At 46.0% G+C, this 24729-nt stretch overlaps 1 protein-coding gene across 2 annotated transcripts; it reads right to left on the minus strand.

Annotated features, from left to right (window-relative positions):
• Nucleotides 1-23640, minus strand: FBXO32 (F-box protein 32). 2 transcript variants are annotated; one of them, XM_061373495.1, is made up of 9 exons: nt 23449-23640; nt 20433-20545; nt 18675-18724; nt 17891-17983; nt 11490-11583; nt 10440-10624; nt 6861-7043; nt 5200-5343; nt 1-4535 (listed from the first exon to the last, which is right to left on the minus strand). In XM_061373495.1, the coding sequence occupies exons 1-9, from the start codon at nt 23562-23564 to the stop codon at nt 4446-4448; spliced, it is 1068 nt and encodes a 355-aa protein (XP_061229479.1). In that variant the 5' UTR covers nt 23565-23640; the 3' UTR covers nt 1-4445. The 2 variants fall into 2 exon arrangements, with proteins under 2 accessions (XP_061229479.1, XP_061229481.1); XM_061373497.1 differs by lacking the exons at nt 17891-17983; nt 18675-18724; nt 20433-20545; nt 23449-23640 and adding an exon at nt 15086-15388.
• Nucleotides 23641-24729: the final 1089 nt, after the last annotated feature.

Here is a 24729-nt window from a genome sequence, read left to right on the forward strand (position 1 = left end):
TAAAGGTAGGTAAAGACACTCACACAGCCCAGCATCCACAGGCTGGCAGCTTGTGTGACAGCCTTCAGAACCTTTAACAAGCATCATTATAAGCCATGAGCTGAGAGAAGCAGCACAAGAACACCCGAGGCCTAAACCTTCTAAAAGCAAGTCTTTATCAATCTAATCAGCCATCAGCTCCACAGGGTGTGCGTTTTTGCAAGCAGGCCAGCTAGGAAGAGTGCCATTTTAATTTAAAGCTATGTCTTTTTGGCAAAGTGCTGATCTATGGGGAAACTGTGCAACAGGTTTGTAAGAACAACCGCAGAGGACAATGCTGGTTTGCTATCCTGAGCAGGAAAGAAGTGTGAAACAGCACATCTGATTTATGAGCTACATAACAGAATTTGAAATGCTCCTGCTCCACATCACATTTTAGCTACTAAGGGCCAAGGAATTTTCTGGGCAGGAAAAGCTGGTTTAGTACCTGAATATGTTGTAGAAGGTGACAGCTTAGCAAAGGTAACTGAAGTCAAACAGAAATGGGAACACAAACAGTTCAAAACCTGGGGGCAAAGAAAAAGAATACAAAAGATATTCCCATATACAGAAAGTGGCAGGGTGCAAATAAATGTTTACATACAAAGCAGTATCTTCAGAGCAATACAAGCCTTCCTAAGCACTTTACAAAATAAAAGGATCTAGAAACTCCCACAATTAAAAAACAGAAACCCAAACAATACAAGAGGAGTTACACATTTTATGATCAATCTTTACCATACCATAATTAGTATAAAGAGCTTAAGGTATGTACAGCTAAAATTACGCCTCTTGAAGTGGCTATCACATTAAAACGAACACCAAATGCCTGCCTATTGTAGAAAGCTGAACTGCAGTCTCTGGGATCTCTCCCTTCCTAAGCCACCTCCTTTCCCTGCATAGATCTATTTTTCCTCTTCACAACACCATGCTCTACACTGCTGCACTGGTTAACTCATCCTCTGAAGATAATGAGGTTTCTTTGGATATGCTGGCAGGAAAAAAATAAAAGAGAGGAAAAAACCCCTCCTTCCACTGACTGGAAGGTGAAATGTCATTTGAAAAGAACATTCTATTTCCAAAATACAAGTAAAAGTCTGTTTTCCCTTCACAACAGCTTTGCCACCATTGTCTTAAAATAAAGAGGTCCTTTTTGCACGAGGGCAGCCTCAAACCATCCAGCCTGGAAGCCCCTGTTATCACTGTCAGTCCTGTTACTCTGCCATCCTCAGCCAAGCAGATGCCTGTGCACTGCTAAAATACTGATTGCTTTGTTTGTAAGTTGTTGGACTAAGGTATTTGGACGCAACAGCATTTCATCTGAAATACAAGAGCATTGAATTCACCACCACATCTTCCTCTACCAGCCTTTCAAGAAACAATGAGTCTCCCAAAGAGATCAAGGTCTCATGTGACTCTTGCTGTAGCAGAAGGGTAATGACTGAGGCAGTAACTGAGTGAGGCTTATTCTGTTTCCTTTTGTTTAGTCCATTTTGTTCTCCAGCACAGTAGTTGCTTGGTTTTCTGCTGCTTTGGACACAGACAACAGTATCTCAGGACCTCACAAGAGCAACACACAAGTGTTTATATGTATTAACAAATAATCCTCACCTCTTTGACTCTCTAAGATTATATAGTGCTAATAAATAAAAACCCCACCTCTAACTGAAGTTTTATAAATAGGAGCCTCAGTTGCACATTATGTTGTGAGCATGACCTGTGGTCTCTGGGCAGAGGACACAGAGTAAATTCTTTGCTCAAGAGCAGCGAAGGGCTGATAGAGACGATGAGTAATAGCTCAGACATTCCCAAATCACAGCTAAATGCTGAGATTTTGTCTTGCTGTGCAGGGAATGGACTAGACTGGATTCAAACCTGAGCTTGAAATTCACCCAGTGTCACAGTCTCACAGTGGATAAGTGTTACCTGCTAAGCATGCACTCAGACTAGGCAGAACCCCCCAGCATTTCATAGTGAAGTAGCATTGCCTTCCCATCAACCATAGTGAAGTTGGCTCACTACGGGTGGCAAGACAATGGAATAAACCCACCCTAGGTCAGAGCTGGAAACAGATGCTGCCAAGGGGCACAGGTCCTCTCACTTCTAGAAAAAGGAGCTACAACAATCTCCAAATACAGTGGCAGTGCTTCACTCACTTCACTTGCATGTTTCTGTCCTTAATATCCTCACTCACAAAGCCAGATTTCAGCCTCATCTACCCACTGTGGGTATGAATATTAACACACAGTGTGGGAATGAAAACAAACCGGCCTCCTTCACTCAAACGTCCCTCCAAACAAGCACAAGTTCATTTTTCCAAGGTAACAGCTTTTAAATCACTTTCAATTGACATGAGTATGATCAGCAGGCTTATGCCTTCCACCAGCAAACTGATGGATGGGGCATCAACACCAAGACAAAGCTCCGTATGCTGTACGTGTTTTCTCGTCATCTCTGGAGAGTGCCAAGCTCTGGGCCACAGCTAAGGGTGCACAGGCTCACAGAGCAAAAGCTTCAGCAGAAGGGCAGCTCTTGTCAGCATTTTCCTGGGTTTCCTCCCCCATTCCCCAGTGCTCCATCTAGAGGCAGCTTTTTTCCCTTTTTGCATCTTTTCCAAGAAAATGCAAAGTGATTTAGTTTGCAAAAATGCAAATACTGTCAATTTTTAATATAAACAGCTGCAGAAAAGTGTGGAAAGTCAGTTATAAAAATGTAAAAAAAGGAACAGAATAGTTAACAATAATTAACTCAAGTAGTTCTTCCTGAATTGTCCTGAGTACTCCACTTCCTCACAGTTCTTTGTACATAGTCACATAAATGCTTACCCTTCCAAGGTATCCTGCTTACATCAGCACAGAGAAAGTGCTATACAGGAGATCTACTAGCAAACAGCAAAACCCTTCCATACCTTGTTAGATATGAGCTGGATGCTTTGAGCTCCACTCTAGGGAAGAGTGAAGCATTGCGTGCAACAGAGGAGATGCTGAGCCAGATCAGGGCCGCAGTGAAGTCAGTTTGGCCACTTACTCCATAGGACTGAAAGTTTGGCTCTAGGCTGGTGTTAGATGATCCCATAGAGCAGCTCAGCACTTGAAGTGGAAGGGATTAGGCTGGGTCTTTGGTTATTTCTCTGTGTGAGTAGCAAAGATGCCAAGTGCCATGCTGGAAATCCCTTGATTACCCCAGTCTCGACTGCTGTTTTTAGGAAAATGCTGACCAGTTTCTTCAGGGGGGTTGGACCAGATGACTTCTGAAGGTCGCTTCCAACCCAAACTATTCTATGCTGTCTTGCTCATCACCCTAAACTCCAGTAGTCTGAAATGATGCTGCAAGTCCTCCAGTGACTAAAAACCGCATAATTTCACTAGATTGGATGGTCCAGTTCTCCCTGTATTTTACCTGCCCCAAGATGACTAAGTTCACTTGACAGCAGTGGGAATACAAAGCAGTGTTGGAAAACATGGGCTTGAAGAACCAGATTCTAACCTCACTTGGGATTTCAACACGTGTAATTAACCTAGTGGAGTGGATACGGCTTTACATGGTGAGATTAAATCCAGTCCTTTGTTTCTCTATAACAGAGCTTCCTCCCTTTTAGATAATCTTCATCCTTGTGGCTTCACTTGCTCCTTTTGCTTAGTCTTTCATAAACCCAACGAATTAAAAGAGGATGGAGTAAAGTCTTAGGTACTTATATGGTGCCTATCATCTAGGCATTCAAGCACAGAGCAAGAAAACTAATGTAAAGAGGTAAGCATTAATACAAGAAAAGATGCTTACTATCACAAACATTTCCCTTTAAATCATTGTACAAAATACAAAAGTTCACATTGTACACTGGATTCTTGTTTGAAAGGTACTCAATATATTAGAGGTAGAAAGTAGTATGTTGCCATTCTCTCTCACAAGTAGGCTAGAGTTCTATGCATTTCAGAATGTGTCCTTTAAAAACAAAAGTTAAACTTGTCACAGGGATATTTTTCATAAATAGTTTTAAAACATCATATTTATAAATATGTATGCTAAATAAAACCAGATGGAGGAACAGTTCAACAGTCCTAGCCTCGTATTGCTTTCTCTCTATAAGAAACAAACCAAAAGAGTTCTCAAATGGTTGAGGGGCAATTTCATTTTTAACTTCTAAAACCAAGAAAAATGAAGTTTTTTGCCCTGTATCTTGTACTCTGATCATAAAAAAAGGGACTCTGTACAACGTGCTGCATTTATACACCAGTCCTATGGAAGTCTGTATTCCTTAAGTGCTGCGTGTCAGTGAGCAACTTCACCTTTCATCTCCGAGATCCTCTTGTTGCTTGACTCAGGAGCTTCGAACAGACATGAATATTTACACTATTTACAAATGGAGTGTCCAAGCTCAGTGGCATAAAGTGTCCTGTAAGAATCACATAAGCTGCGGTGACCCAAGTTCAAAACCTGAACAAGTTGATAAAGTCTTGCGGCGAAAGTGAGGTGGAGCAGGTCTCCGGGTTGTTGGCTGTGCAGGGGTGATCAGTGCCCTGGGAAAGGAGAAAACAACTCCATTTAGAGAGACTGTGGAAAGGGCGCCAGAGCATCAGCCAACTTAGCACTGCCCCCTGCCAGATATCCTGCTTGCAAGTAGAGCAGAGCCCAGAATAATATTTCTACTCTCCAAAGCAGTCAGAACTGGGCTTTGTGTGTTAGGGGCTACTGGCAAGTCACAGGAAATAAAACCAGCAAAGATCCAGTTCATTCTTTTCCCTTTTTCTGAGGGATGAGAGGCTGGAGCCTACCATCAGCAGCGTGAGTTTAACTAGAGACCTGCCCTACCACAGCAGCCAGCAGATTTTTGTCTAGGCTGTTCTGTAGCCAGCTAATTGTGTTGCCAAGACCTCCACCTCCATGCAATGGGTGGGAGGAGTTGCTGGCAATGCTAAGGTGATTTACTGCAGGCAGCCCTAGAGTATGCCCATTTCCCTCCCCTCTGGCTTTGAAGGACACTACTTTTGTTCAAGATAAAGATGGGATATCAAGCATAGGGGAGAAAGGACGTTAACAGCTGAGGGAGGATTAAGATGTAGGAAAACACCAGGTTATGGAGGCAAAGGAACCACACCACCCCAAACCAGCTGCAATCAGGCAAAGCACTGGGTGCCCCAGTGCTCCCACCCCAATTGAGTTTGTCCCACCAGCACCTCATACCTTCCAGGAGAGGATGTGGCAGTGCCTGCAGAGCTGCAGCGTGTCACCATACTGCTCCTTCCGTGGGTAACACCTTATGAGCTTGAAGTACATCTTCTTCCAATCCAGCTGCCCCTTGTCAGATAAGATTAGCCGTTTGCGAATCTGAAGAGAAAATAACAACTGTAGCAGATCAGAAGAATAATGCTTTGTTCTTCCCAATTCATGTTCTCTCCCTCGCATCCTTGTGAGGTCCCATAATAGCTCCTGCTCTGAATATCCAGCTACAACCAGCTTCCTGATGGTAACAGCCTCACCCAATACTGTTATCAGGATCTATTCCTATTTCACTAACATTACCATATGAACCCTGAAACACTGGGAGCTATTTTGTCACTACTTTAGCCACTGAATCTGGCTGGCAGGACAGTGAGTACAGTTGCATTTAACAGTTTTGGAAGATGTTTTGCTTCTTCATTGACTTGCAGAGTCAATGATTTGTCACATTAGCCTGGGCAACACCCATCTTCAAGGGTTCATTACTTGCAGAGACTGAATTTGAATTAACTTCCCCAGAGTCACTTCCAAAGTCAGATTCAGAGTAAGCAAATAAAGCCGAATCATCAGAGGGATGTGGCACATGGTCCCTGAAGTGCTGAGGTCTGGTATAAACACCCCAGACATTCACCTATAAATAGAGAGAGGGACTTTGGTTTTAAGTTTAGAAGACCCCAGGTCTGGAGCCAACAGCATAAGGATGTGGACCTGTTGGAATGAGTCCAGGAGGCCATGAAGATGATCATAGGGCTGGAGCACCTATGCTATGGTGAGAGTTGGGTTTGTTCAGCCTGGAGAAGGCTCCAGGGACACCTTACAGCAGCTTCCAGTGCCTAAAGGGGGCCTATGAGAAATCTGAAGAGGAATGTTTTTTATAGCAGCAGGTAGTGACAAGAGGTAATGGCTTTGAACTGAAAGAGAGTAGATTTAGATATGAGGAGGAAGTTCTTTACTGTGGGGATGGTCAAGACACTGGCACAGGTTGCTCAGAGAAGCTGTGGCTGCCCCATCCCTGGCAGTGTTCAAGGCCAGTTTGGACAGCTTGGAGCAACCAGGTCTGGTGGAAGGGGTCCCAGTCAGTGGCAGGGGGTTGGACCCTTCCCACCCAAGCAATTATATGATTACCAGCTTGTAAAGGGCTAAAGATGTTTGCCTATGTAAACTTGGGTACTGGTAGGGCTGTTTTCCGCATAGTCCTGTCACTCACAGAACAGCTCAGAGGGGATTTCCTGCTCTAAAGCATAAGACAGTACAACTCATCGCTCATGGACCACATCCACAGAGATTCTCTGTGAGGGTGTCTGTCCTTGTGACATCAGGGGCCAGGCTGGAGCTTGCCTGCATGTTTTCCCCACACACATGGGAAGAGGAGCATGACTTGCAGTTGTTACTACCTGGATTAGGGTTGAAGTTCACCGTATGACTAAATCCTCAGGCTCCTGTTTCAGGAATCATTGCTGTGGCATGCAAAACCCTCTACATAAATCATCTTCACAGCCATCCTCATGCCAGCCTGTCTTATCAGCTTGTGGCACAGCACTTAGATCCAAGGCGAGTCAATTAAGAGAGTCCTACCCGTGTGTTCACTTGCAAGTGGGGTACAACAAGCAGAGTGGTGGTAGTACCTGTCTGTCTGTGAAGTGGTACTGGCAGAGTTTCTTCCACAGCAGCCGGTCTTCGCTGAGCACTTGCAGGTCAGGAGCCACCTGACCAAGGCTAACCAGGTCTCTCCCATCGCTCAGTCGCTGCATGATGTTCAATTGTAAACACAATGGTAGATCTGTGAAAGTGGTTCCTTTAAAGGCAGGCTGGAAGAGACAGACAAAAATAGAGCTCACAGGAAGCTGAAAACCCAAGTAATTCTATGCTGCAGCAGAGTTACTGCCTTCTTAGCGTTGTTCTTCACATAGAGAATAATGCCGTAGTTGCCTCTTTGAATAAGGATACATTTTACATAGAGATATTTAACCTTCTGCCCCAGAACAGTTTGAAATACCTTCAAGGATGAGGCCATGTACATGTAATACAGTAGTTAGAAGCAGAGCTGCAGTTCAAGCCTCCCATACCCATGCTCATGAGACTCTGCTCCCAGAAGCACTACCACCAGCTTTCACTACAGCAGGACATTGGCTGCATCATGGTATCAACTATAAACCACCCAGGTCTCTCCACCATGAGGGAGATCAGTATTACTTCTCAAGTTCAGCCTCATGTTACACATATTGCTGAGAATCTCATGTTCTTCTCACATGTGTTTTAGCTTATGTTGTCACAGGACCCTGCTGTAACCACAGCAGTGACTGATGAGTACCCACAGCAGGGTTTTTCCCTGCATGTCTTCCCAGGTCACTGCTGGCAAGACTAACTTTGTGAACACTTGAAGGACCTGCACTTTCCCATCAGCTGCAGCCATGGCTTTCCAGGCTGTTCAGCCACACCAGAGCACATCCTAGCCCACAGAGACAAAAGCCACCTTCACACCCCATCCACCTTTGCCTGGTCTACATGGGGTGCAGGACTGTTTTGCAAGTCATCATGGTGGCACAGCTCCAGGACAAATTGACCACGATGGATCTGAAGGCCCTGCACTTGGGGGAAATTTAAGGCACACATGGGAGCAAAACATTAGCAAGGACCACAACCCAGACTCCAACTGCTCCAAAACCAGCCCCAGCCTTATTAAGGCAAACAGCAGCTTTTAGGATTAGGTCCCAATGAAGAAACAATGTTAGACAGATGTGCCAAGTTTATCATTTACCCTGTACAGAGATGCTGCTATTTTAAGTCACAGAGTCACAGCACCCATCTCACAATTGGCAGAACTATTAACTGTTTCAAACAAGAAGCACGAGGCCCGCCATCAGCAGGGGAACACTGCATGAAGCTGCTTTTAATCATGTGGTTCCATCTCCAGTCATCCCATGTGAAACTCCACAGGCACAACAAGTATGTGTGTACGCAAATAGCTCCCACCTTCCCTTCAGTGCCCTCATCACCAGCCTGGCCAAACCATGCAGCACTGCCCACTACCTGCAAGTGCCACAGCTTTTCAAACACATCATTTCTGGCCATCTCCACCAGCAACAGGCCTGACAGAAATGAGTGAACTTCAGGAGTGAACTGTCTCTGCCATCTCCAGATGACATTTCTTTCCATGACAGCCTGGGTCATATGTTGAGGTACGAAGAATGCACTGAAGCCCTGGATCACCTCCCATTGATCTCCCTTCCATTCTCCTGCACTCTCTACATATAAGCTTTGCTACAGCAAAACATGAAAAACTAAGCTCAGAGGCTCAAAAAAGCCCCAAAGCTCATGCTTATGTCTTATTTCTGAAGAAACCAGAGTGACTCAAGCAAATCCTTACAGGTTTCCTGAGTCAGGGCCAAAGACTTATCTGCTACTTCTTTTCCCTCAGTATTCCTTTCCAGGACTTTCAAACATTACTTATTTTGGACAAGGAACACAGATGAGATCAGAGCAGAGCAGTTCGCTGTCACTTTCTGGACAGAGTTGTTTTTTTGTTTTAAAGCAGCTCTAGCACACAATATTTTGCAAGTTTCTTTATTTTAAAGGTTTAGGTCTTGGCTGTTGCCAAGATATTTCCCCCCCTCCAGAAACCCCAGAAGCACTCAGTGCCCTGTAAGCAACTGGCTGCACAGAGCTGAGCTTGTTCTTCCTTCCTCTAAACTCAGCTGGTTTTGTTTTAACTTGACCTGTAGTCATCTTCAGGGGTGTGAAACTTGTTTTGCAAGCTCAACATCTATTTTATGCTAGAAAAGTGCCTGCAAACACACACGTAAATACACAGAAATGAGTTCACAAGCAACACTTTGATGCACTTCCGTCTGGATAGACAGAGTTCTTTGAAATGCTTGTCTGTCCTTTATGAGTTCCTACAGTAGAGGGAAGCAGCACTCAGGGCAGCAGATGGCCAGGTGAGCTGAGCCTGACAGTGCCCAGGCACAGGGCAGCTCCCCAGCTCATGGACCTGCTGCGCCCCAGAGCCACCCCACAGCTGGACCAGTGCTTCCCCTGCAAGGCCCATCCCAAAAGCTGCACACTGGGAGGGACAGCAGGCGGGGACTCCCTGACCACCATCAGATAAGGCACTGCTGCTTTTGCAGCTCTTCAAACTCCCCAGAGTTCATTTCCCATGTCCTGTTGCCTGCATCACTTCAGGGAAGGACTGGAAATTGTTTCCTGGTGTTCCCAAGAGAAGTGATGAATACAGGCCCTTTGCTTAATCCTTTGCAAAGGCCTCTCTAGTTAACCCCCCAGAGAAAAAGGTGCTCTTTATATTCTCTTGAGCCATGCCTTGGTCTGCCCAACCAATTTCACACTCCAATTCACTACAGGAAAGCCCTACAAGGGGCACACCAGAGATCAGCCTTGGGGGAAATCTTAATCATTCCTGTGAGTAGGTATCCATTCCAAGTGGAAAAGATGTTTAGACATGGTCCTGGGCAACTGGCTGTAGCTGTCCTTGCTTGAGCAAGGGTGTTGGACCAGACTACCTTCAGAGGTCCTTTCCAACCTCAACCCTTCTGTGATTCTGTGAAATGGAGCACATTCAAGACTATTCCTATGCAAAGCCAGGTTACGTATTTCTCAATACATCTTTCCCATCCACAGAGACACTGCTGAAAACACACATTGTAAAAGCAGGACTCATCCGGCTAGAACAGGCAGCTCCAGACTACCGGAAGAATCACTGATATTTTCAGCCAGGAAGCACAAAGTTGCACAGCTCTTTGGAAATTCGCATTTAATTTACAGATTGAGCAAATCTAAAAACCTCAACTATCTGATAAACAGGTTTTGATGACAATGTCTCAGTTTCAGAAAGACTGAGCTGACTCTTTACACTGAGGCTTAGTCTCTGAGGACTCTCAAGTGGGCGAGGTGGTTTCCTGCCCAGCTCTGTTTGCACAACATTTCACGGCCATTAAGGAGTCAAACCATGGGGTCTGTGACCAGTAACAGTGAGTACGATCCTGGGTCACGTACATTGAGTTTGATTTAAGGGACACAAGTAATGCTAGGAATGCATCCAGTTATTTTGGCAGCTCCAGGTCCTTCCCCAGCACTCTGTGCTTGCACTTGGTAGTACAGTGAGATGCAGTCACCTAAGTGAGAGCTGCTACATGAGAAGGTTTCACAAAGGAGCCATGTTATTTTTAGCTTTCAGGATTTGCGCTTACCCTGGTGATCTGAATGTTGTTCAGTTGCTGCTGCCAGTGGAGAATACTCTCCATCCTGTGCACCCACATGTTGATGTTTCCAACCAGGACAGACTTGCCGACCCGTTGAACTAACGTGCAGAGGGATGTATAGAGAGTCTGCAGCAATTCCCGTATTAGCCTGATGTTCTGCTGATCTTCAAGGACTTTGGAAGAACAGGAAAGGTTAAAATTGGAAACTGCCCAAATCCTTTTACAAATCTGTATGTTCCTCAGGCAGGTCAATTTATCTGCTATAACCCCACAGGCCAGAACAGCCAGCCTGTGCTTTTCTTTTTAGAGGAAAGCACTTAAAACATTAGCCAGGCACAGTAGGATAGACAACAGATGGAAAGAGATCCTCCGGGATAAGCAGATGAAGTATCTGCCCTTTCTGCATCACTTCCCATTTCCCACCACTGGCAAGCAGCCAGTTTTCCCCTCTAATATCCGTGTGTACTTCTTCCTCATCTACCCCAGCTGATGTGCAGGGAGACAGCTCAGGATCTCCTTTCTCATTATGTATACACACACTAAGGGGCTGCTCTCAAATCCCAGCCTTCAGACAGAGCTAAACCATCAGGGAGGGAAGTGCTGCATGTCAACCATTCAGCCCCCCTAGCAGGTGAAGACAGCTCTGGAGCTTTCCTTCCCTCTGGAGCAGTGGGAGCACTTGATACAGCAAACTGGCAACAAGGCGGCAGCAGAGGCTGCAGATAGGCTGGGGGCAGGAGCAGCCCATCTCTTCTGCAGTCAGAAATAGGACTCAGTAGGATGCAGAAGGGGTGGTAGCAAGGAAAAGGAGGAATCACCTCAGATACCTACTGGAATACAGCATTTCCCACTCGCCCCCTTCTCCTGTCCTTCCCCGAGGGAAAAATGGAACTGCACTACAAAAACAAGCAATGGTGCCCCCCTTCACCATGGTGTATTGACTGGCTTTCTCAAGGATGTGGCTCACAGAGGGCTGCAGGTTAGGTTAGGTTATATCAGATCTACCTCCTCCTCCTCCTCCCCGCTCCTGTCTCTTACCTTTCTGCACCACTTTCTCCAAAATGTTCATGTAGTTCTTCTGGGCAATGCCGCTCAGTGACGTCAGCTGAGACTTTGCTATCAGCTCCAGCAGCTGGGGATAAAAATAGAGGTTGTGAGCCTTAGAGCACACAGATACCTTTCTAATCTTGACTGCTGGTCACATGACACAGCAAAACAGTCCACAGACTTGTTTGCTGCTGGAAAATAAAAGGGAGATAGAACGACAGAGCAAGCTAATGCAAAGGGGGAGGAGAGCAGAGGCCAAATAATTAAACCCACATTGAAGGGGGGGAAGAGCACTCTAATGATCTTTGGGGGGAGGGGGGAAGGAAGAAAACTTGATTTCATGGTTCAGAGACGTAGAGAAACCACAGAGCAGCACTGAGGCTGGCAGCCTCTATTCACACCAAGAGAACAACGAACAGCCAACGTCACTGTCCTTCGCTGGGGCATAAACAAGCCCTGTCATGAGGGAACACGAGCGAATGTCTGTTTGGACGGGGATATTATTGATGGAGCATTAATGAGAATCAGACTCCACAATTTACGTCAAGCTCCTGGGTTGCATGGGTTTTGTCAGAGTGCTGTCACCATGACAGAAAGGTTGAGCATTGTATTAAAAACAGCCTCCCCCTTCAACAAACTCCTATTGCCCCAAGGTCTCCTCCCCTGTTCAGGTCTTACAGCTGAAACACCAAGCCACCTTTCCCCATTTGTCCTGTTTACTTGTTAACCTCCCCTAACAGAGGTCTTGCTTTTACTTTCCATTAGGATTTGGCTCCCATCACTGATCTGACTTGTGTACAAGGTGAACACTGAATTTAGGCTGCACATGCTAAAGGAAGCACTTCCCATAGGGAAGATGCCCTCTTCTCCCCAGCTCTACCACCACAAGAACAGCTGTGGAAGTTCCCTATGGATAATGCACTGTAGAATATGTGTCCTGTGATCTTCCAAGCCTTCCTCCCTTCCCCCAGCATTATATAAATACACAAGCCGTCCACATGTCAGTCCATTTGGTTTGGATGTTTTAATTTAGAAAGGAAAGGGAAAACCTTTTATGCTACAAGTCAATCAACACTTTACCACATGACTAGCTTATTAATCCTTTATCATCTGCAGCTACAGTATCCAGTTGCTGGCATTGCAGAGCCCAGCAAAGGTGCAACTACTTGTGTCAAGTAACTAAGATGGCTTTTGACAAGACTCGATAAGTCATGAGCTGAACTGTTTGCCCCGCTGTAAGAATGACAGGAATGCATCCAAAAAGTCACTGGCAGCTTGCCATAAAGCAGGGAGCTGGGGAGAGGTGTCACTGCAGTCATTCGCCTGCTCTGCTCACATGTGACTGCCACTTAGGAGCAGTGAAGTTGCCTTGAGTGACTGATCTTCTTCCGTCTTATTTCCAGGCCAACACCTCCATCAGATGGATTTGAGTTTACATTCTATTAATATCTTGTACCTCTCATGACTGAAAGAAAACAAGATGAAAAAAGACCTGTGCTAGCTCCTGTGAAGGGCAGACTGCCTGTTTTCTTGGCTCATTTGGAGGGAAACAAGAGATGCAGGAGTTTGGTAATACTTGGTGCACATGCATCAGTGGATCTTCTTGCCATATCAGCTAAACCAAGACAACAGTAACTAGATACTCTTAAAAACAAGGCAGTTTGCAAGATGCTCAAGATGTTTTATAAGAGGTCTTTTATTCATTTTTTTGAAATAAAGGAGGAGTAAGTAGAAAAAAAATATTACTGCCCCAAAGTGGTCTGTAATACCCTGCTTACACAGAACTGATCAGCCTTTGGACCTCCGTTACAGTGATCAATTCACCAGACTCCATCTGTACATTAGCTACACATGCACCCAGATCAGCTCTTCTATGCATGAACAACTGCTGTCTCCAGACTGCACCATTCTGGAACTGGCACGGAGACAGCTTCCTCCAGGCTGGGTGTTAGCAATGTTGTGCCCATTACAGAAAAGACCAAAATGCACCCAGTGATAAGCATCACGTAATGCAATACTGGAGGAGTGAGATGCCAGGGCCATTCTTTAAGAACAAGGATAAAAATCTCAGTTCCTTGAAGAATAGCTAAATTAATTTTGTCCCAATTTAGCAAATGAACAGCTTCAAATTTGCCCTGTGTTTATCAAGGTTCAATTTATGTTCAGTGAACCCACTTAGATATCACATGTCACCTCCCTTCCCCTGCAGCAATAAACACAGGATGAAATTCCATATGAAAACTATGTTGTGAATACTTCTAGGACTGCTCCACAGGGTTTGTTGGCTGAAGCAACCAGCTTAGCCCTCCAAACCAAGACACGTTTTATTCTTCTGTGCTCATGTAATACACAAAAACCAAGTAAGCAGTACAGTTTTATCCATGCCCCACATGCTCCAGTGTACTGAAGGGTCTCAGCCTTGGCACAGACCCAGAGTATGATCTCTTAATGGACTGCCAAATCGGGGTCTACAGCATTATAAAAGGTAAATCAATGTTGCCACTTGCATAATACAGACCAAAAGCAGACTGGTGAATTCAGATTAATGCTGAGTAGGGTAAAAAGGCTGGGGAGCTGCAAGCATGTGTTATGATGCAGTTGCATTAAGTCCAACCCACGCTCAACTGAGAGGGACAGATGGCAGGAGAGAGTGCACAGGGAAAGGTTAAGAGCAATTTTAAAAGGCCTGCTTTCAAAACCACTAAGTGACTGCATTCCAGCTGATTGTAACTAGGCCTCAGAAGCCTGCAAGGCCTTCAGAAAACAGGGCATTAGAGCCCAATTCACTCTTTCAACTGCTCAGAAGCTGATAAAGGTGATTTGATAGCTTCCCCAGAAAATCCTTCCTACCATCTCACCCACATTGTGTGCTCAGAGGTATGCCAGAGCCAGAGGAAGGGCAAGAGGTGCAGTGGGCTATTCCAGAGCCTCTGCAAAGCTTGCAGGAGGCAGCATCTTCAGCACCAGGGCAATAACCTGCTCAGTTCCCCACAAGTGATAGGCTCCTGCCCAAACCCCACTAGCAGTCAGCCTAAAGCAGCTGGTCCAATGAGCCACTCGGCTCCACAAGCAGAGCAGGTCCTCCTACCACAACAAGGGAAAAACCCAGCAAACACAACACTGCCATGTGGCAGGTAATAAAAGTTCTCTGTTTCAGGACCATAAGAACACATAAGTGACATACAGCAATTACTGTGCACAGCACTGCTTAGACCTGCTACAGCCAGATGACCCTTGGTGCCACCGTCTCCATTCAACACCGGGGTGTGTGGGCAATCCATACCCCAAACAACACACAGCTACAGGCTTATAACACAGAGAGCCAACCCCAACCCCCAGCAGGCCTGCTGCACAGCAGATAGGTGCCACCTTGACTCAAAAAGAGAAATGATTTGTAATTATTAAAATCACAAGTCTCAAACTACTCAAGTGTAAACCCCCTTTAAATACCTCAAAGCAGCTATAGGGAAGCTGGACTGCACCCTGTGGGTATCCATAAGCTCCTCCTGGTTGGGGATTATGGTTCCTCACATCTGTACAGCTTAAGAAAAACGTATTGCAATGAAAAATTCCTCCTCCAGCCTCACCTTGCTCTCACAGCCCTTCAGTTTGTGGCTGAAATGTCACATTGGCTTTCAGCTTGGATGTAGAGCAAGAGCAGGGCGAGTTATAATGATTTACAGCACAGGTGCTGACAGATCTCCATGAGACAGCATCAAGCTGATTCTTTCAGCACAGCATAAATCCAGATTCCTGGAGCTAACTGCTGTAAAAACATAAGAGACTACTTTAGCAGGCTGCACACTATCTAGATCATGTTATTCCAGAACTGTGCCCATGCAGCTTAACCTGACCTAAGCTTTTATGACCAGACACAGCACCTTCCCTTGAGATATTACTGCACAACCATCATACAACAAACCTTTCTGAAGGAAGCAACCTGTAAAACCTATCATCTGAACAGCAATCCCAAAGGAGAACAAACAACTGCTGGGCTGTACGTACTTGTCTTTGCTGACACTACTTTTGCTTACAGAATACTTCCAGTCTTTAAAGCCAGAGAAACCAGGGCTACTTTGAGACTAAGAACAGTTTAGGTCCTCTGTATCAATCACACACTTCATTACTAGCTCTAAAACTTTATCCTGTAACATGTAGGCAGATGCTATAGTTTAAAAGATCAACAAGAATCAAGTCCTAGCACCAATGCCTAGAGTTAGCACTTCCAGCACCATATCATCAGACTGTCAAGATGAGACTGATGTTGGAAGAGAATTTCTTCTGTTATATGAACTCACTGGCTCCATGAATACCTGCCAAGCTTCTTGCAGCTCACACCACCTCAGAGGTGCCCATTTGATCAGTGCACTGTCAGTATTACTTGGGGAATATCTTAAGCAACAGACACTTAGGTATGACAAGAAAATCAGCACCAAAACCACTGTAGCACTTGAGTTCACAGAAATTCAGAAAGGAATGCTTTGAAAAAGACAAGCTGATGCTCAGCCTGAAAGCCCATTTTGCTGTCAGCAGTGATGTAGCCTATTTCTCTATAAGGCAAGTTTGCGTGTAGCCAGCAGAATCCCAAGCATGCGGCTGCTTCTCTCCCCCTTTCCCCTACAGACAACCTCATATTCTTCCCCAGCCTCCAACTCTAAACTTCCCTCCTTGGAAAGCATTTGCTTGATGAACTAAGTAGCGTGACATTAATCAGATACCCCAAGCAACGGGTGGAACTAGAGAGAACAAGGGAGGGAAAGGAAAAATGTTATGCCTGCCAATATTCAAAGGCATTTTCCATGTGACAGTCTGCTCATCTGTGTGCTCTAGGAGGCCTGTGATTTGCAAAGGACCATAAACAAGATCCACATCTAGGCAGAGCTTTTCATGAGTGAATCTGGCCCCTAAGGCACTTTATGAGCTACTATCCACTGGAGACTTGGCTGATACAAGTCTTTCATTTTAAGAAGCCAGTTTTCTGTTTGATCCATGGTACCAGGTTTAATACCTTCTTTAATCTGCCAAACCACAAGTCAGCCTCAATTAGGAAGCTTCATACTTCTTAGTAGTGTTTTATCCTTAAAACTACCAGAGGAAAACTGTTCTTAAAAGCTCAGAAGAGAGGCAATCTGTAGAAACAAGGACACATGCTGAATTCCATACAGAAAACTGCTGTTTTGGACACAGCAGATTCAGGATGCTTTATGGGAAAAAAGGGGAAGAAGGTCAGCCAGAGCCTCCCCACCAGACCACACCAGCCTCACTGAAATTTCAGTTCACTATTCGAAATGTTAAATGGGAATTCTGCTCGATCATTGCAGTCCTATGCAAGATACCTTCCCAGGCTGACAGAGGCTTCCACAGGCTCCTTGTCACCTAAACAAATCAAGGTGAACCTGCTCAGATCACTTCTTCCTTAGACACTTCATGACATTTGACTCAAAGGGAAAGCAATACCAATGCTGCTTGCTCCAGAACCTAAAACCTGAACAGCTGGTGCCTCACCAGTGATCAGCTGCTGCTGAGATGTGAAAAGGAGCTGTTTATAAACAGCCTCAAGTTAATAACAGACTTTTTTTTAAGCTTATTGAATTCCAAACCTTGATAAACAACTGAAATTCAAGATCAATTTGCAGATCACATGGACATAATATACAAGCATCCACAGTCCTTGAGACAGTAGCTCCCCAGCCACTAACACCCCCCTCTGCCACAGAGCCAAAAGACCCGTTATGCAAAGCCAGAGTATGGGGAACCTGGGAATGATGCCTCCTTCCTACCAACTAATGGTGTCAGGACTAATCAAATGTTTCACCCACTGAAACCACCGCTACTCACACAGTATTTAGAGCAACCATGATCCTCAGAGAAGTTAAGAGCAGTGCCTCCAAGAGGTTTAACCCAACCTCTCATTCCCAAAACGCTCAGCTCCTCAGTGTTTCTCCTTTTTCACTTCAAGCAAGATAAAGCTTCACAGCCCTCATGGATCTGAAGCCTTCTGCACAAAGAGATTGCTGCTGCTCTATGCCTCTGCAGAGAGCCCATGCTCCCTTTGGGGACTACAGAAGTTACACTTAAGCTGAATTAAGAAGTCAGGGATGAAAAGCTAAGTTTTCTGGGTTTCAGAAGTGAATTTAACAATTGAAAAATAGTAGGAGTGCTATGCTAAGGACAGCCCATCACCTACGTGCCTCTCCATTTCAACAGATCAAAGAGGAAGTTTTGGGCATCTATCAACACAGCTACCATCAACTACTTCATGCAGCAAAGCACAACACCCCCTCCTTTCACACCTGGGCCTCTCTTAGCAAGTGCTTCCTATCACCCAATTGCAACTCAGTTCAGAGCCTCTACCACCGTCACAGCAAAATAAACCCTGGGCTTTCACTCACCCTCACAACATAGTTGAATCTCCTGGAGTCCAGGATAGCACTGGAGAAGTCAAGTCGGTTGAAGGCTTCCCCCAAGGTGCAGTAACCATGGCGCTGAGCAGAAAAAACAACACCACAGTCTTGGTCATGTTTTGGCTGACACGAGTCCAGACAGCACCAGGTAGATGTGACCCAGGGCAAACTCAACTGAGCAAGCTCATGGTTACAAACCATGGGAGCAGCTTGCAGCTGCAGGAGGCCTCCCACAGAGCCACGCTTATTGACATCAGGAGTGGGCATGACCAGATGTAGATTAAGGTATTTTCCTCAACAGTGACCTGAGATCTGCTCATGACCCACAGATTTACTGGTGAGAATGAGCCACACATTCCCATGGTTCAATATATAGGGCAAGTTCAGAGCAGTCTCATACAGCTGCTTCTCTCCATGAACGCAAGCAAGGCATTGCTATGAATTCCAACGATTTTCCATGTTAGGACTGCTCTGGGTGAAAGCCAAGAACAGTATTATGGCTTGGTCTGCAAATGGCTGTTTTTTTGGTTTTTGGTTGTTTTTTTTTTTTTTTAACTGAGGGAAGCAAACAAGTCGTATTTTAAACACATGTACAGCAAGCCCTGGCTCCCTGATTGGGGCTTAAAATCATTACTGAAATACCAACCACAAGCCACATCTTCCACTTATCTCTGAAGAGCTTCTGCTGATTTTTATCAATACAGTATCTCCCACTGTGTGGAAAAAAAAAACACAGCAGAAAATGGAACAAAGAACCTATGGAGGCACTCACCTCTTTCGTGCTCCCCTTGTGAACGTAGATCCACTTCTCCTGGTGGAAATCTGTTTGGATAAAGACATTTTGCTCAGTTAATCTCCCACCTCAGAGGGCTGGATCTCTGTTCTGCTCATAATACTCACTGCCCTTTTAGAGCAAATGAAGCTATTTTGTGTTTACACCATCTGCACTTGAAACCAAATCTAGCAACTTGCTAAGCTGCTTTGTTTCCATACTCCTTCATTTGAGACTGCAGCCCTGAGCCTTAGAGAGGGCTTCTGTTTCAGTGACACAGCTCAAGACTCTAAATGTTTAATCTGCCAGCCACAGATATACCATAGCACCTCCTCTTCTTTGGTCCTAGACAGTTAAGTATGGCTGACAGCCAGGTGCTGTTGTTATTGATTTTATTAACTATTCATTACCTTGGTTACAGGCTTGGGATTGAATGTCAAATTTGAAGTTGAGCAAAAATGTCATGAGACACCAGGCATGTGGGAGAGAGCTTTTAGCAGTGAGGTCAGGCTCAGAGGAGCATGCTTGTGCTTGCAGCTAACTTGCTAAAAAAGAAAAACCTAGTTGGGACCAAAATTTTCCTATTTCTAATTGCCCCTCCCTTCCCTCAGAAATGGGAGTTGTCCCATCCACTCCCCAAAATAGCTTTCCTGTACCCACCACACACCGACTTGGTTTGCAGTAAGGCCCTTATTGTAAGCAGTTTTGCTGCTCAATCCTCCTCCCACAGGCTTTTGACACTACTTCCACCACACACTGTCAATCAACAGCTAGTGTAAGGAAAATTATTCTCCCTGTCCTGCTAGACTTCTTTCCTTGAAGAAAATACCAGACTTCTGGAGTCCTTCCACCTAAGGATGCAGCTGATGTCACTGCTGCCTGGTACTGTGAGCCCAAGGCCAACCCATCTCAGTTACAGATGTGCAGACCCTGCACCAGGCCCTTTTGAATAGTAGGTCAGAGCAGAATCCAGCCAAAAACTGTCATGGTAACATTTGTTTGTTCAGAGAACCAAATACACTGAGGGGCCAACTTCTGGCACCAGTTTCTGAAATCCTGGGGGATGCACAATGAGCTAATAGTAGTGTGGGAATTGTAACTCATTTCCTCTGTGTGTGTTTACACTTGTAGCCCTCACATTGAACTCTAGTACCTATCTTCCAATCAGATCACTACAGACCCTGCTGCCCCTGCAGGCTCCCCCGAGTCCTCCACAGTGCACCATCCAGACCCCTGCTGCTCACTGAGCACACTGAGATTTCAAACCTTCCATTGTTTTGAGTGAGCTGAAATCTTATTTCATTTTTCATGCACTCCGCGCACAGAGATAGGATCAAAGCTCGCATTCAGGCTTATAGCCTCCAGTAATGTAGATTAGTGCTCAACATGCATATGGAAGGAAGAATAAATTTAGCTTATTGTGCACAAGGAAGTCTATGGGGTGGGGGGGAGGGGGGAACCAAACCCTGGAACTGGTTCATTTGAATGTACCATAGGAAAAAATTACCCTCCTTCTGACAAGCACAAATGACAAATTTGAACTGAACAAGCACAACTCCTCAGAGCAAGGATTATAACAGGGGCATAAATCTTCACATTAAACTGTATCCAAGTTCTCTACTTATGTCAAACATGGGCGCAAAGCCCTTCAAGACACTCTGGAAGGTTTCATAAACTGCAAAAACCAGGGATACGAAGCATTTTCCATCGTATTGCAGCAACTCCTCTTAAAAAAGAAAGCCCAAATAGACATCTTACACTGAATCTTGGCTTTGTTATTCAGCAGGTCTTTTTTTCTCTTCTTGGCAGCAACATCATAGTTCAGGCTGTTGAAGAGATTCTCTTTGTTGTGATCATCCTTCTTGCAAAAGCTGTGAACGACACAAAGCAAGGTTTCTGTTTATTTCTGCAGTCTGCTGAACACTGTTTCCTGCAAGGAGAGAAAACACACAGGTTTTCTCTGGGAGCTCCAAAGCTGCCTCCTTGCAGGCTGCTCTCAAGAAGTCTACATGCAGATTTTGCATCCAGTAATGGTATTCTTAAATGAGCCTCTGGTGTCTCATTTCTGTGTTACAATACCCATAACAAACAGGAACAAGTAATACAGATTGCACAGTTAGCACTGGGACACTACTGGGCAGTATTCTCCTTTCTTCAACCTGTTTCTATCTTTACCTAGCACCATATCCTCCTGCTGTAAGTGGTAAATTCCTCTGAGCCATTCAGACTTCCACAGAAAGACATATTTAGGTATTTGAGGACATATATATGCACTCAAAATATTTATTAACAAAGGAGTCCCTACAAAACATTCTTTCAGATTCAGCTGAGGTCCAGACTCTGCTGATGGCTTTCCAAACACCAAATAGTAGTGACTATACAAATTAACAGCTAGGATCTCTAGTTCAAGACTGCCCATCTGCTTTTGCTGGAGCTCTGCTGTAACTATATGATTAATGCAGAGAGCTGTAACCCCTTATTTCCTCTAAGGCCAATGAAAGACTATCTATAAAGAGGATTTGCATCAACATCCTCACATTCTTCAGACCTGCAAATGAGCAGACCCATGTAGCAACGTGAAACCGGGAAGCCCCCAGGCAGTCACATCACTGTAGCACAGATCCATAGGGGCAGCAGCACCCACCAGGAGCTTTCACACCAGAGGACCCTGCACCCACCATGCTGCCCAGAGCTGTGAGGATGATGTCTGTGTGTGGAGATGCTGTGAAGACAGGAAATGCATGCAAGAGAATGAAACAGACAGCTCCCCCATTGCCCCAGCAGCTCACAGGGGATGGGAGATGGCTCTCTGTAGCTCTGAGTTCAAAGAAGGGTCCCAGGCACATCACTGCACCTCTCAGTGCTGTGGCTGGTACACCCCTGGAGCTCTGGTAGGCCCTTGAGAGTTGCTGCTTACAGCCCTGGGCAAACTTCCTCCACAACAGCCATGAGGACCTTCACACAGTCAGACCTCTTCCTCCATAGACCTCATGTTTATACTGCCTCCAAAAGACAACACGAGCACCACACCAGCTCACACTTCTGACAGCTACCCAGCACAGGCTCCCACAAGGGAATGAAACCTGGGGGGCAAGGTTCCTCATCTCCCCTGTTTGCCATCTGTCAGCACAGCCACACCAGCAGCATCCATGGAAACGAACAGTTTCAGCCCCATGTGGGACCCAGGCCTCTTCCAGATGGGTGTTCTGGTTTGCCATCTCACATGGCTCCCAGTGCAGAAGAAACTTCCCTGGCTTCAGAACACCAAGAGCCTCAGCTCCCCCCTCCTGCTCCATGTTCTCCTCGCAGATAACAACTGCAGCAACTCCTGCAGGTTCCCCCACCACACTGCAGGAGGGGAACAACAGCAGCAATGCAGGTGCACAATATTCACAGTAACACTTCCACCAGGATCACCTAAACCTAGGAGCAGAACATCTCCGCTGCACATCTCCCCCATCCATGCTGCTCTCTGGTATGGGGACCAAAACTCAAGAACAGAGCATGGCAGTAAGGAAGAAGCAGGTTTGAGATGTTCGAGCTCACACCTTATCAGTGTTATACAGAATCAATAATGGGTCAACGTGCCCCGTGCAGTGGCAGAATCCAGGCCCAAGAGCATAAGATGGATCTGCTTTAAATCATACGTGTCAACAGCACACCCCTGACTGTTGACTTCCTACTGAATGACTCTGTAATCTGAAACCTCCGTAACAACAGCAGCAGTGGAAGAATTCCAGCATGGGAGGCAGATTATCCCCTGGTTATGTACTGCCAGGTTTCCACAGGCTTCTCCAAGACATCTTGACAGGTTGAACAGTTGGACACCAGCACCTGGCACTGGAAGGACCTCAGACTGGGGCCAGTACGTCACCTGCTCACATTTTAATGGGAAAAGGGATGTATAAACCCATGGCAAAGCCAGTATTCCCAACACAATCACATTATTAACAGCCATTTTCCTACCTATTTACAAATGAGATGCTTCCCATTCTAAACTTCATTTTAACTTAGAGCTTGCACAAAAGGGAAACCTGCTACATAAACCTCCTTGCACAACAACATTTCAGCAACGGCTCGCAGCAAATCCCTGTTTGCTCCATGTCCCTTTGCCATGGACAGTTCTGACCCATCCCTCAGCCCAAACCTAACTAAAAACACGATGCAGCTCTGAGAAACGCTTGGTTCCGACAGGAGCAGTCTGGACGGAGACCACGGAGACCCACACTGCTGCACAGGCTTCCTGCCCGCCGCAGCTCGGGGGGTTGTTGATGCTGTGCAGGCAGATTAGTCAAGCAGCACGGAAGGTACATTACTCATGGCTTCAAACACATCATCCCGCTCCAGCCCAAGAGCCGGGAAGCCCCAGGCAGAGGGGCTTCCCACGGGAGAGGCTCAGCGGTGCTCCTCATAGACACATCGCCCAAGCCATGCGCTGCGACTGTTTTCACCCCCCTCTTTCCCGTCCCACAACCGGGAGGGGCAACGGCCTCTGTGTACCGACAGCGCGGACCGCCGCCGGGGCTGAGGGAGACTGGCTCTGGGTCCATCACATGCGCGGGGGAAAGCCGCAGAGCCCCCTCGCCTCAGCGACAAGGAGGCCTGGTACTACCGGCAGCCCCGCACAGGAGCCTGCCCCAGCCCGGGAGAGAGGAGACGCCGCCGTCCATCTTACCGACCCCCCCCGGCGCCGCGCGGTCGCACCGCGGCGCCCCCTAGCGGCACCGCCTTGGGGGGGGCAGGAGCGGGGACCGGACCGAGCCGCCGCGGGTACCTGCTGATGTCGCCGACGAAGCCGCCGCTCTTCTCGTCGAGGAAGCGCGTCCACCCGTCAGCCGTCTTCACCCAGCTCTGCCCGGGCGACCGCCAGTCCTGCCCCAGGAACGGCATGGCGGCGAGACAGAGCGGGGCAACACCGGGAGAGGGACCGACACCAAGATGAGGGCCGGCGACGGGATCGGTGACGGATCAGACCACGGCAGCGCGCAGGATGCCGCAAAGCTGCAGGCGCCCGGCCGCGCCGCGCTATTTATGCAGCGCAGTGTTGCCGGAAGCGCGGGGCTGACCCCGCCCCCGCCGCTCCGCACGTGGCGGTGTTTATCGGCACCGCACCGCCCTCCGCGAGAGGCCCGGGGCGGGGCGAGAGGCGGGGCTTGGCTGGAGGGGGCGTGACTTTGTCGGAGGGGGCGTGGTCACAGGGCTTGAGCAGAGGCAAAATGTGTGCTGAGTCCATGCATTGCGCAGGAGCGTGGGTGGTTGCGTTCCGTAGATAAAACATCAACTATCGATTACAGATACATATAAATGTAACATCTTATGTATATTGCAATTCCAGATATAATGTGTATTCCAGATACATTCCTATATTCGATTTATTGATCCAAATAACACAAGCATGTACACAGGCATGTTAATACTTGATGAATGTGGTTAACACTTTCATGTATTACAAAATTGTGTTCTATTTATAGAAATACACAGAATCTGAACATACAAATTTAGAACCTTGTGAAAACATGCAGGCTGTATATATAATGTAGTATGTGGTTCTATATAGAGAACACATACAGAGAAATTTTTCTCTATTGAATTGGTTCTAAATATATGCTTCATATGCATATATTTTATACTTGCATAAAGTTTTGTGTATGTACAACATACATAAAATGTATAATGTATATAACATGGTTTATGTATAACATGCTTTATGTATGTCATGTTTTATGTACCTATTTATATATTCATGTGGGTTTATATTAATTTCATTTTTATATATAATACTATTTTTATATTTTATAGATAAATATGACAGATACATATATATAGCAATATTGCATGTAGAAATATGTATGATATATATACACATAGTTTATTGTGTGCATGCGCTGGCATTTGGTAGCAGAAGTGTTAGGTACTGAACATTCAAAACACAGGCTGAAGGGGCATGTTCGCAGGCAGAGATGCACTGTGGGACATTCTGTAAATATAGGACATTTTGGATTAGGATTACAATGTATTTACCCTGTGCTGTGGTGTATGGATCTCAACACACTGA

This window comes from Neopsephotus bourkii, unplaced genomic scaffold (genome assembly GCF_033783945.1).
Source record: "Neopsephotus bourkii isolate Nb327-2 ecotype Australia unplaced genomic scaffold, CSIRO-AGI_Nbou_v1 NB_1630, whole genome shotgun sequence".
Taxonomy (NCBI): domain Eukaryota; kingdom Metazoa; phylum Chordata; class Aves; order Psittaciformes; family Psittacidae; genus Neopsephotus; species Neopsephotus bourkii.